The sequence below is a fragment of the Manis pentadactyla genome, chromosome X, assembly GCF_030020395.1.
Source record: "Manis pentadactyla isolate mManPen7 chromosome X, mManPen7.hap1, whole genome shotgun sequence".
NCBI lineage: Eukaryota > Metazoa > Chordata > Mammalia > Pholidota > Manidae > Manis > Manis pentadactyla.
The window spans coordinates 130,084,697-130,097,673 of record NC_080038.1 but is presented as its reverse complement, the minus strand read 5'-3'; the positions used below and the strand labels follow the sequence as shown (position 1 = coordinate 130,097,673).

General features: G+C 45.9%; 1 protein-coding gene across 1 annotated transcript; it reads right to left on the bottom strand.

Moving 5' to 3' along the window:
- Positions 1-4,140: 4,140 nt before the first annotated feature.
- Positions 4,141-11,975, bottom strand: LOC130681823 (zinc finger protein 449-like). Its single transcript, XM_057495395.1, has 4 exons — positions 11,453-11,975; positions 9,600-9,804; positions 4,949-5,127; positions 4,141-4,791 (listed from the first exon to the last, which is right to left on the bottom strand). Exons 1-4 carry the CDS (start codon positions 11,801-11,803, stop codon positions 4,141-4,143), a joined length of 1,386 nt encoding a protein of 461 aa, XP_057351378.1. The 5' UTR covers positions 11,804-11,975.
- Between the last annotated feature and the right edge of the window lie 1,002 nt (positions 11,976-12,977).

Sequence of the window (12,977 nt, the reverse complement as noted above, 5' to 3'; positions counted from 1 at the left end):
GCTGTGGGTGCTCCCCTCCCTGCATTCCCCAGAGGCTCGGGCAGCAGATTTCTCCCCATATTTACAGCACAGTGCAGCTCCCTGATTTGAGGGTGCATTTGACTGCGGCTTTACACCTTGAGCCTTAGATCCCATCCATAAGAGGGCAGGGGCTTCCTTTAACTTCTTACCTTTGCATCCTGAAAATGGGTCCTGGAGTCTGGCACGGAGGGGATGACTCAGGGGACATTGGTGAAGCCGTCATTTGGTTGGTGGGAGTCCGTTCAAACTGAGCAGCTTTGCTGGGGCGGACGGCTTCCCTGCTCTGAACTGCATTGGTCTAATGTGTGCCCAGGACTTGTCTGAGCCAAGCACTGGGCTCAGGGCCTTAACACATTCACCTCACATAATGCTCAGAAAGCTCTCATGGGAGATGGGAGAAACGGTAGTATGTCAGGCCCATTTTCCCGCCAAGTCAGGGAGTCACAACCAGGAAGAGAGTGCGCATAGCTAGTGTCACCCAGACCTAGTGCCACCCGGACCAGGAGGCCCAGCAGCCACTTCCTGACCTCTGCTTTCCCCGCCCCTGAGGTACTTCCTTCCACAGGAGTAAATTCACAGCGTGCTCAGGATGGTGGTTTGGAAGAGACTCTTCCTTGGTCGGCGTTATTCTCTCAGCAGGGATCCCGCATTCCTGGTGCTGCCAAGATCTCCGTGCAGCTTCTCTACCTGGCAGGGTTTCTCTTCTGCGTGCAGGGCCCCGTCAGCAGAGATGACTCAGTTTATGTGCAGTCGGGTCTGGGTGTCGCTAGTCCTACCACGGGCTTCTGGCGTTTCAATGTGCCAGCCCGGTTGGGACTCACAAGCTGGAGTGACCTCCAGCTCAGAGCCAGACCGAGGAGGTGCAGACCCTGTTACCACCTAGGATGCTTTTACATGAACATGTCCTTTATTTGTGACTATGGGTCTGTATTGCCAGCCTTCGTGAAGGAATGGGCTGATAGGTGATAGTATCATTTACACCTTGGATTCTCTGATACTTCCTAATGGATACGTACCTCGAACATCTGATGTTGTCAACACGGTCAGAGTGGAGAGCCTCCTGGCCTGTGGTATTAAAGAGCAATTTCCACAACCATGCCGCAGGTTTATCAAAAGGAAACATTTTATTCTCCTCGCAGTTTTTCTTTGGCCAGTACAAGGCACAGCTATTTTAAAAAATTAGCACAGCAAGCCTAAACAATATTTTAAGTAGGACTTCTCTGGTAACCCGTTAAGATACTGGCGATTTTACTTTGGACTATGTACCCATTGGGAATAAGTGCCCTATCAGTTAGGCATGCTTTTCTACTTATATTAGACAGCAGTGCTTAGAAATGACACTGAAACCAAGTTCTTCTATTTTTCCATTGCCAAAGGTGGATTCTGTGATGGCAGAGGCCTGGTGTGGCCCTTAACTGACCCTCAGAAGCAGCAGGGCCAGCAGGTTAATGGGCTTGATTTAAACTTACAATTGAGTCCCCTTTCCCTGCCTGTTCTGTTTCTACTCTCTACACCATTTATCACCTCCCATCTCCTGCCCAGTTTGCTAAGCAGTTAGATTTATTCTTTACCTCTGTCTCTTTTTCCCCCTGCCAGAAGGTATACTCCACAAGGACAGGCCATTTTTGGTCTGTTCTCCCACTAATGCATCCCCAAGCACTTAGAAGAGTGTCCGGCACATACCGACCACACATTAAATATTATGAAATTCCATGAACGAGTGATCTGGTCAGCAATGATCTTTAGTTGTGGTTAATTCCTCACTCATTCTCTAGGAATAAAATTGTCACATAACCCAGGAAGACCTCAGCTGGTTTTTTTTATCCCAAACATCTCCAGATCTGGTGCCCGTGAGCCTCAAAGAGGTTAGAGAACTACTTTGTTGGCGAGATGCAGCCCAACTCCAGACATGAATGATGGGGCCAAACCTGCGCCCCAGGAAAGGAAGGCAAGTTGCTCTCCCAAGGCATGATGGCACGGAAATTACCGCAGTTTTTCTCGGTGGGCAGTGCTAGGATATGTGTAAGTCTAAATGTGTGTGCTCACACATACATACAGACTTCTTGCACATATATATATACCTCTATGTCGATGATATTTACCTATCTGTGTGTATGTATGATGAAATAGTATCCCCCCAAAGCTCATGCCCACTGAGAACCGCAGAATGTGACTTTATTTGGAAGCAGCCTTTGAGTTTGTGAGTAGTTAAGGATTGAGATGAGATCATACCAGGTTAGCACGGTATGGGCTGTAAGTCCAATAACTGGTGTCATTATAAGAAGAGGAGAGAGCAGAGAAAGAAGCCATGTGAGGACAGAGGCAGAGATTGGCCTTATGCAGCTATAAGCTAAGGACTCCCAAGTGCCACTGAGAAGCTAGGAAGAGTCAAGGAAGGATTCTTCCCTAGAGCAAGCAGAGGGAGCATGACCCTGCTGACACCTTGATTTCCGACTTCTGGCCTCCAGACATGTAAGAGGATAAATTTCTGTTGGTGGAAGCCACCCAGTTTGTGACCTTGCCTTACAGCAGGGCTTGAAAACGAATACAACCCCCGAAATAGTCAAGCCACCACGTCCAGTTCCAGTGCGAGACTCCAGAGTCCTCTCTCGCCTTACCCTGGCCATCCCTGCGCCTCCCTTCTCCAGCAGTGAGAAACCTGGCTCTCGCTATACTCCTTGGCCTGTATGCAGCCAATCCCCGGGCGCTGCCCTGCTGCTGCCAGACTCCTGCGAGAGTCCTGAGCCCCCACTCACCCGCCTGTACCTCCTGCTCCGGCACTGACCTCACACAGCCCCAGGCCCCCCGGGGACAGGCCTGTCTACCCCGGAAAAATGGTAACTGGACTATGTTATAATGGGAAACCATTATACCATCAAAAGACACCAGTGAGTGAGTAAGACCACTGGCCAGGGACGGGAGAAGGTATTTGTACTACATTTTAGCAGTATTGAGAGAAGGTGAAGAGATGTAAATAAACACTGTGACCCAACCATTAACTCCCAGGGTGCGTCATACAAATGGAACCTTTATTTTCTATGGTCATAGGACATGAGTCTCCAAGAAAATCGAAATGAAATCAAAGCGAAAACAGAATGAACCTCCTTTATTAATGAATGGGCATTATAACCAAAAATCAACAGAAGGTTATCAACAGTGTCCAACTCTTGGCACAGAGAGGAAATACCATGAAAATGGCAATAACAAACAACTGCAAAGTCAGAGGCAAGAACATTGGATAACACTTGTGGACTGTGACCAAATCCAGACTTAAAATTCACAGCCATCCATTCTTTCACCATTTTAAAGAACAAAGAAAGAAAATACAGTATTTATTGGAAGTTCGCTCTGGGTAGGGCCTCCCCATTAACATATCCCATTGGCTCTTCCTCGTAATTGGGTGGTACCGTTACCTGCCTTTCACGGCCCTTTCTCAGTTGGACATTTTCCCTTGAACCTATCCTTATGAAATGCTCGACATTTCAAAAGTGGGCTGTGTTAAAGTCTCAAACCATATGTAAACACACCAGTGTGGCTGCACAGGAGCAAGTGGTTCTGACACAGGGTGTAAGCAGGAGTCAGGGGAGCTGTTCGTTGCCACCTTAGGGAAGCATATGCACGTTGCTCCAAGAACTAGTTAGTGGGAACGAAACAGGAGGGGCACGTACATTTCCACATGAGGAAAATGGTCCACAGACACAGATGGCTTGGGCACATCTCTTTTACTGGGATACCGACCCCGGATCTCATGGGATTCTGACACTCCTATGCTCCTTACTTAACTCCTATGCTGTGGTTGGCTTAGGATGACAATTTCATCACAGCCATCAAACAAATCATTTTTTTCCAAGACAAAAATATCAAAACTAGGACAGTGGCAAGAGTTGGTGAATACTCTAGAATTTATATGCTTTGGAAGGTGGGTTTTAAACATAAGAAAACACAAAACTATCCTTATGAATAAGCTCAAACAAAACTGTTCTGCCAAGACAACCTAGTGTCGGCTAAGACTTTTGTGAATTAGTGTTCGTTTGTGTAGGAGATGCTTCCCTCAACAAATGCTCAGAGGATTCTTCTTGAAAGTTGGTGCACATAAAACCTGCTTTCCTTATGAAGCTTCTACAGCCATGGATACACTTCTATGGCTTCTACCCTGTGTGGTTTTTTCAAATGAAAACTAAGGCTTGATTTCTGCCTATACATTTTCCCACAATACTCGCACAGGAATGGTCTCTCATCAGTGTGCGTTACCTGGTGTACAGTAAGATCTCGGCGTCGACGAAAACATTTCCCACAACTTTGACATATATGGGGTTTTCCATCTGTGTGGATTCTCAGGTGTCTTATAAAACTTACTCTACTACAGAAAATCATGCTACACTCATGACATTGGTATGTTTCTTGTCCAGAATAAGTTTTAAGGTGCAATACAAGGGATGACCGTTGCCTGAATCGCCTCTTACACACAGCGCATTCAAAAGGCATCTCCTCTGTGTGACCCGGATGATGCCTTATGAGGTCTCCGGGACTTTCCTGCTTCTGGGGTCTGGGGCTGAGGGGCCCTTCCCTGCTGGAGCTCTCAGCTGCCTCTCCTAGAGACGGGCTCTCGTCATGGACAGGCACTGGGCCATCCCACGGCAGCTGCTCTGCGGGAGTTCCCAACGGACTTTTCAGCTCTTCTGAGTGTTTGGGTGAATTGGGCCCATTTCCATCTAAAGAAACAGAAAATGGATACACAGTTTCCAGTTTTTTCTGCCTGGACATATTTCTCTATTTTCTCTCCCCATATCAAGGCTTGCGAGAAGGAATAGACATTGCAGGAGCCACTGTGCTCCAAGGAGGATGGAGAGATGGGGACCAAGAGGAGTCATCCTCAATGGCTAGTGGGAAGACACAAAGTCCCAAGTGGCATCCCGAATGTCGTTACCCTGGGACGGGGGCTCAGTTGCCCTTTTCCTTCCTCCCAAGCTTCAGTGAGCCTGCACCTACCTATCACAGAGCCGTGGAGTCCTGCCATCCCTTCCTTGGGGTCGTGGAATTCCTTCTCCCACGGCTCTTCTTGATGCCCTTTGGGGAGCCTCAGGTCCCGGATTGGCCATGAGCATCCTGCCAGAGGAGGGATGGGGAGGAAGGGTAGGTTGAGTCACCACAGGTTTCTCCATCGTCTGAGCTGCTTTCCTGGACATCTTATTCGAGAAATTTGTCCAAATTTGACACATGCCCATGCAAGGCTGCCTGCTGTGTTTTATAGGGTATTATGGTTCCAGGGTATTTTGGTGAACAGTGAATGCCATCAGAGTCATGCCTCTATGCCTACTTCTGTTGGCAGGGCTCTTCTCTGTACCCATGATACCAGCCAGCCGGTGTTCCCACAGTAACCACCAGAGAAGCTGTTCTAGAAGTGGGCCTAAGGGTGTAAACGAGCCCTCTTTGCATTGGCCCCTCACCGGTTCATTTCTCCATTGCAGCCTGAGACTCCTTAGCTCATGAGGCAGCTGGCACCAAACTCGAATTCTCACACATCCAATTTAAAAATTAGCCCCCAGAAGCAGACTTTTATCCATTTAGAGCCTGCCTGCTTTGCATATCCCAGAAAACCACACCCCCAAATCTGCTAGCTGTCAAAAAGAGGGATCCTTGTGCTTACGGGAGGACTCCCAGGCCACTGCTGCCCTTCAGAATTCTCTGACCCATAGACTCCCTGGGATGCTGCTGGGCTATGTGTGACATCAACCAGACTAGTAATTCCCTTCGGTGAGCCCTCAGTCCCTGGGAACTTCCCTTGTCCTCCTCGCCTTCTGACTTCTGACTCCCCCACAGGCAAACCTCACAGATGCCAAACAAGCTGTGTGCGCTACTGCCCCCTGCTGGGCATGACTCTTCCTTGCTCAGTCCCAGATCCTCAGACCCTGGACACCTGGTGAGGAGATGGGATTTGGGTGACCAGGAGGGAGATACGGGGGGGACATCCCAGACAGTAGGACAAAGTATATAATATCATTTAAAACAGTAATGAGAAAGGGGTAGTTTCCTTTCCTCCTCATTGCTGTATGTTTCTTCTTTAATTCATTCTCTCTGTCTGGTTCAGGACACGGGACTGTCTTGTGCTTTAGAGACTAAAGTATTACAGTCAAGAGCAGTATTGCTCCCCGACACAATACGTGAGCCTTGGACCTGCCACTATTGCTAAGAGGGGCGAATTAGCATGGGGACTGGAAATGCACACACATAGAGATTCATAACTAAACATGACTGAAATGGTTCTGCCACTTGCTGCAATGCATTCATTTTAGGAGACTTCAACACAATACTCACACCAAAAGAAAAATCAACCAGACAGGAAATAAGGAGACAGAGGCATTGACCAACACAATACAACAGATGGCCCTAACAGACATCTGAAGAACACTCCACCCAAAAGCAGGAGGACACACATTCTTCTTAAGTGCACATGGAACATTTTCCAGAATAGGTCACATACTAGGCCATAAAACGAGCCTCGATAAATTAAAAAAGATTGAAATTGTGCCAACCAGCTTCTCAGACCACAAAGGTATGAAACTAGAAATAAATTATGCAAAGGAAACAAAAAAGCCAACAAACACATGCAGGCTTCACCACATGCTTCTAAATAATCAATGGATCAATGACCAAGTTAAAACAGAGATCAAGCAGTATATGCAGACAAATGAAAACAACAATACTCTACAGCCAAAAGCTTGTGGGATGCACCAAAGACAATTCTAAGAGGAAAGTATTTACCAATACAGCCTTACCTCAGGATACAACAATCCCAAATGAATAGTCTAAACTCACAACTAATGAAACTAGAAAATGAAGAACAAATAAGGCTCAAAGTCACTAGAAGGAGGGACATGATAAAGATCAGAGCAGCAATAAAAATAATTGAGAAGAGTAAGACAGTAGAATGAATCGATGAAACCAGGAGCTGGTTCTTTGAGAAAATAAACAAAATAGATAAACCCTGAGCCAGACCTATCAAGAAAAAAAGAAAGCATACACACACAAACAGAATCAGAAATGAAAAAGGAAAAGTCACAGTGGACACGATGGAAATACAAAGAATCTTTAGAGAATACTATGAAAAATTATATGCCAACAAATTGGACAGATTACAAGAAATGGACAACTTTCTAGAAAAATTCAACCTTTCAAGACTGACCCAGGAAGAAACAGAAAATCTGAACAGACCAAGTACCAGCACAGAAATCAAACTGGTAGTCAAAAAACAAACTAAGAACAAAAACTTCTGGGCCAGATGGCTTCAAGGACGAATTTCATCAAACATTTAAAGAGGAGCTAATACCCATCCTCCTTAAAGTTTTCCAAAAAGCAGAAGAGGAGCGAGTACTTCTAAACTCATTCTATGAGGCCAACACCACTCTAATACCAAAACCAGGCAGACACCACAAGAAAAGAAAATTACAGACCAATGTCCGTGATGAACATAGACGCAAAAATCCTCAGCAAAATATTAGCAAACCAAATTCAAAACATACATCAAAAAAGTCATCCATCATGACCAAGTGGGCTTTATTGTAGGGATGCAAGGATGGAACAATATTCAAAAATCAATCGCTATCATACACCACATCTACAAAAAGAAGGACAAATCACATGATCACCTCAATAGACACTGAAAAGGCATTTGACAAAATTCAACCTGCATTCATGATAAAATCTCTCAACAAAATGGGCATAGAGGGCAAGGATCTCAACATCATAAAAGCCATACACATACCCACAGCCAACATTAATACTTCATAGCAAAAAGCTGAAAGCTTTTCCTCTAAGATTGGGTACAACAAGGATGCCCATTCTCACCACTTTTACTCAACATGGTAGTGGACGACCTAGCCACAGCAATCAGACAATACAAGGAAATAAAAGAAATAAAATCCAAATTGGTAAGGAAGAAGTTAAAACTGTTACTGTTTGCAAGCGACGTGATGTCATACAAAGAAAACCCTACAGACTCCACCAAAAAATGATCAGAATAAGTGAATCCAGCTGAGTTGCAGGATACAAAATTAATACACAGAAATCTGTTGCATTCCTGTATACCAACAACAAATTATCAGAAAGAGAAATCAGGAAAGCAACTTCATTTACAAGCACATCAAAAAGAACAAAATACCTAGGAGTAAACTTAACCAAGGAGGTGCCTCAAGACATTCATGGGAGAAATCAAAGAAGACACAATAAATGAAACTATATCCTGTGCTCATGGATAGGAAGAATTCATATTGTTAAAATGGCCATCCAGACTTAGGCAATCTACAGATTCAGTGCACTCCCTATCAAATAGCTAGCTAATAGCTCTAAATAGAACAAATAGCTCTAAAATTGATACGGAACCACAAAAGATGCCCAATAGCCAAAGAAATCCTGACAAGGAAGAACAAATCTGGGGGGATTATGCTCCCCAACTTCAAGCTCTACTACAAAGCCACAGAAATCAAAACAATTTGTTACGGGCACAAGAGAAGACCTATGGATCTATGGAACAGAATAGAGAGCCCAGATATAAACCCACACATATATGGCCAATATATGACAAAGGAGCCATGGATATACAATGCAGAAATGACAGCCTCTTTCAACAACTGGCGTTGGCAAAACTGGACAGCTACAGGCAAGAGAATGAAACTGGATTATAGTCTAACCTCATACACAAAACCTTACTCAGAATGGATCAAAGACCTGAATGCGAGTCATGAAATCATAAAACTCATAGAAGAAAACATACGCAAAAAACTCTTGAGTATAAACATGAGTAACTTTTTCCTGAACACGTCTCCTCGGGCAAGGGAAACAAAAGCAAAATGAACAAGTGGGTCTACATCAAACTAAAAAGCTTCTGTACAGCAGAGGACACCATCAGCAGAAAAAAAAGGCGTCCTACAATATGGGAGAATATGATGTAAATGACTTGTCTGATAAGGCGTTAACATCCAAAATATATAAAGAGCTCACATGCCTCAACACACAAAAAATAACCTGATTAAAAATGATACTTGAATTAACAAAAATGCACTCCGGGTGAGCCTGCTAGGGATAGTCTGCTTTCTACACCAGAAAAAAACATGTAGATTTTGTTCAAATGACATAGGTATTTGGTTTATACTGTGGTGGAGGATTAAATCCTCATAGGGGACCTGAAGCCCTTGAGTATATTAAGAAAGTATCAAGTGAGAATAAGGCTCTTTTCCGTAAAAGCACGGAGGCCCTTGGAGCCACATTACAGGTCCTAGTGATGACATTTGCAGGGATTCGGTCCTTATCCAGAGAATCCCAAATCCCAGTCTTCCTGGGTAAATTTCTTGGTCAAGAGCCTCCTGCAGAGGATGATTAGTTTAAGGGGTTTTTAATCCCATTTTATCTAACCTTCTTTATGCATTTTGCCCAGCTATTCCAGGACAGACATCCCCTCCTTCTCTTTAACAGAGTGGGTCCATTTCCATCACATAGGTGGTGTTCCTTAACCAGACCAACCTTGCAGAGCTCTGGAGCTCTCAAACACAAACCAAGGAAAGGAAATAAAGCCCTTGCCTTACCTGGGTCCAGAAAGGGCTGGCATTCCCCAGCAGCACCATAGCTCAGCTCCTGCGGCCCTCCCTGTGGGATGCACGCCTCTGCCACTGGGGCCTCCGGGGCAGGTCCCATCACTTGGACTGGGGGTGACTCCAGGTGGATGTCTGGTGGTATGTGCGCCGTTCCCACCGGTGCCAGTGCTTCCAAGAGCACTTCCTGCCTATCCACCTGGGGAAAACGCCACAACCTGTCATTGTAAGGTCTAGACGAGCCCTGCCCAGCAGCAACATAATGTGAGCCACCCATGTCATTTTACATTCTCCAGCGGCAGGTGAAAATGAGTGGAAAGAAAGAGGACAGGTCATTCTTAATCATATGTCTTCTTTAATCCAACACACCGCAGCTATCAGGATTTCAACATGTAATCGCTATAAACAAGTATTAACCAGACAGTTCACCTACTATATTTCATAGTTAGCCCTCTGGATGTGCTGCGCATTTTACACTTACAGCACATCTCAGTTTGGACTAGCCCCGTTCCAGGTGCTCTAGAGGCACATGTGGCTGGGGGCCACCACACTGGCAGTGCACGACAAGACCACAGGAGAGAGACTCTTGCATGGTGAGCCGAACCAAGGACACAGAGAGGAAGGACGATACACTCAATCCATCCTAGGAGGGCAGGAATCTTAGGAAGGCTCCTGTGCAGGCAGGCTTCTGCTGAGCCCGGCGACACACAAGACTGGAGGGCCCCAGCTGCCCAGCTGGAAGCACTTTCTCCCTTCTCACAGATTCTGCCCTGTGCTCAGCTATGGCACAACCCAGACAGGTTTTACCTGGTCGTTTTGACAGGGGCAGCCCACCATCCCCATGGGGTGTCCCCATGGATATGATGGCTGCTGGTGGCTATTGGAACTGCACAGGCCAGAGATGAGTTACACAGAACTCATAGTGCACAATTACTCCACCTCCCAAACAACTGTGGAATGTCCCCTTCAAGCATTCATGTAGGTGAAAAGAGCCTGTTAAGAACTTCATCCTGTTGGTAATATAAGTACAACTGGTTGGTTTTGAATAGTTTTAGATAACTTGAAATTGTAGGAACTGCAGTCCTGTGAAAATCAAAGGAATTCTATACGACTGACTGTTTGGATTTACCAGGACTTGTTTGCCACTTTGGAAACCCCATGAGCAGCAGCAACCCTGCTCAGTGTTTGGGGGGTATCACTCTGAACATGGGGCTGTCGCCCTCACAGGGAATCGATGCACGGATGTAAGCGTCTGACAGCTTCATGAGGGCTTCTGATGCACTCAAGCCCAAACGCGGGCAGGTGGCCATGCTGATAGTTTATAATGAACTACCTTACTGTTCCGCTGTATTCCTTCCTGACTCCACCTGACTCAGGCTGGCAAACTTTTTGTACAGAGCCAGACAGGAAACATTTAAGGTATTTTGGGTCATTTCCGACCTGCCACTCATTATCTATCCTCTTTTTTAAAATAACCCTTTATCTTGTAAAAAGGGAAAAAACGCCATTAGGTAAAAGGGCATACAAAAGAGGCAATGGCAGGACGAGGCCTCAGACTCTAGCACAATATTGATATTTTTGATGGATGAAGGTAGGTAGGTCATTCTATCTATGAATTTAAGAATATTTAAGAGGTCATTACAAAATATTTGTTATAGGTGGGGGAGTGGGTACGATGGGTTGAGAACCACTGACCCACATGCTGATTCCAGCAGAAAAGAAAAATGAAAATGACGGCAGTGAAATCTTGGGATTGAGAAAAGACAGAAAAAAATGTCTAATCCAGTCCCAGCTGCCTCTGCTACTTCTTTGGGTCTAATTACCAAGATGCCAAACTCTTTTCTTACCTGCTGCTCTGATACGTCAGTTTTTGTCTGTAAGAATTCTATCAGTGAAAAAAGAGCTTCTCTATTTTTCATGCTAAACTGCCTGGTGCAGTTCTGTATCTCTATGGGCAGAATCTGCATGAGTTGCTCCAACACTAGCACTTCCAAGATTTCTTCCAGACAACCTAAATTTGGCTTCAGCCACTGACGGCAAAGTTCCGAGAGTTTCTTGAAAGCATCACGTGGCCCAGCTGCTTCTTCATACTGGAACTGTCTGAAGCGCTGGCGGAAGACTTCACGGTCAGTGTCATACTCTTCCAACACGGAGCCCTGATTCAAGGTCTGCATCGCACTACCCAGGGGCACAGCCATGTCTCTTCCAACGGCGGACGATTTAGCTGGGGCCTGAAGTCTCAATTCCAATTTGTTTCTCTGTGTAGCCGTCAGGGGAAGGAGGCACCTACAGCTGAGGACGGGACAAAGTGAGAAAGGAGAAACCACAGTGGTTACCCGAGGGCTTACTAAGCTCCCTTAACTGCGTCCATCTCACCAAAGCCCTAAGGTAGCAGATGGTCATCTTCTTGCTTGGCTTGGAGAATCTGATGAAAGCCATGGTCTCAGTTCCTTGAAAAATGCACACACACACACACACACACACACACACAAACACACACACACACACATCCAATTCTGCACCCACTTTTCAGAAGCTTAATAACAATTCCAACTCCACCCACAGACCCTCTAGAAGCGTGTGGTCCAGCACAGCAGTCATTAGATCCACGGGGCAGTTTAAGTATAAATTAGTTAAAAATTCAGCTCCTACCACACTTCAAGTGCCATCAGTGCAGAGAGTTCTGCTGGACACCACTGCCCTAGAATTCCACTGACCCAAGGTTAAGAACCCCTTCCCCTAAATGAACCTCCATAGATCTGTGGCCTTTAAGCCCATTCCCAGTCTAATTTCTATTTTCTTGCCTTTCTGAATATAGGTGGGCCAGAAGAGAACAGAGGAGCGACACTCACAACCCACCCCATGAATAGCCGTGCAAGTCCATCCAGCTTTGAGTCACCCTAAGTCACCTGCAACCATGGGCATCTTAGCCAGAGCCACACCTTGCAAAGGCAGCAAATCCTCAGTCCCTCATTCTTCTCCACTCGAGGTGTGCAGTTGAGCCCACATCCCTGTGACCCTCACCCTCCGATAGCATGCCGAGTGAGAAAATGCACTGCAGCAGGACAGCCACCAGGAATCCCGTCTGCGTTTAGAGGTGAAGGACATTCACCACGTTCACCACACTGTGTGCCAGGTGCTGTCCAAAGGCTAGTACCTGCCTTAGTCCATTTAGGCCTCACCCAAAGTCAGGCGGTGGTACTAGTATCATGCCCTGAGTACACACGAGGGCACCGAGTTTTGAGGCTTAGGAGGACTGAATGACTTGTCCCAGGTCACACAGTAAATGCCAGAGGGAAATAAATGGTGATAAGGTTAGACTCAATAGACTCCTCCGATGCTCATTTCTGAGAACATCCTAATGTTCGTACC

What these genes read in the sequence shown, in the direction of transcription:
- LOC130681823 (XM_057495395.1), bottom strand. Translation starts at nt 11,803, where the DNA reads ATGGCTGTGCCCCTGGGTAGTGCGATGCAGACCTTGAATCAGGGCTCC. An exon ending in CTGACGTATCAGAGCAGCAG is followed by an intron (nt 9,805 to 11,452) that starts GTAAGAAAAGAG and finishes CGTTTTCCCCAG; the next exon opens with GTGGATAGGCAGGAAGTGCT. An exon ending in AACTGAGCCCCCGTCCCAGG is followed by an intron (nt 4,792 to 4,948) that starts GTAACGACATTC and finishes GAGAGAAAATAG; the next exon opens with AGAAATATGTCCAGGCAGAA.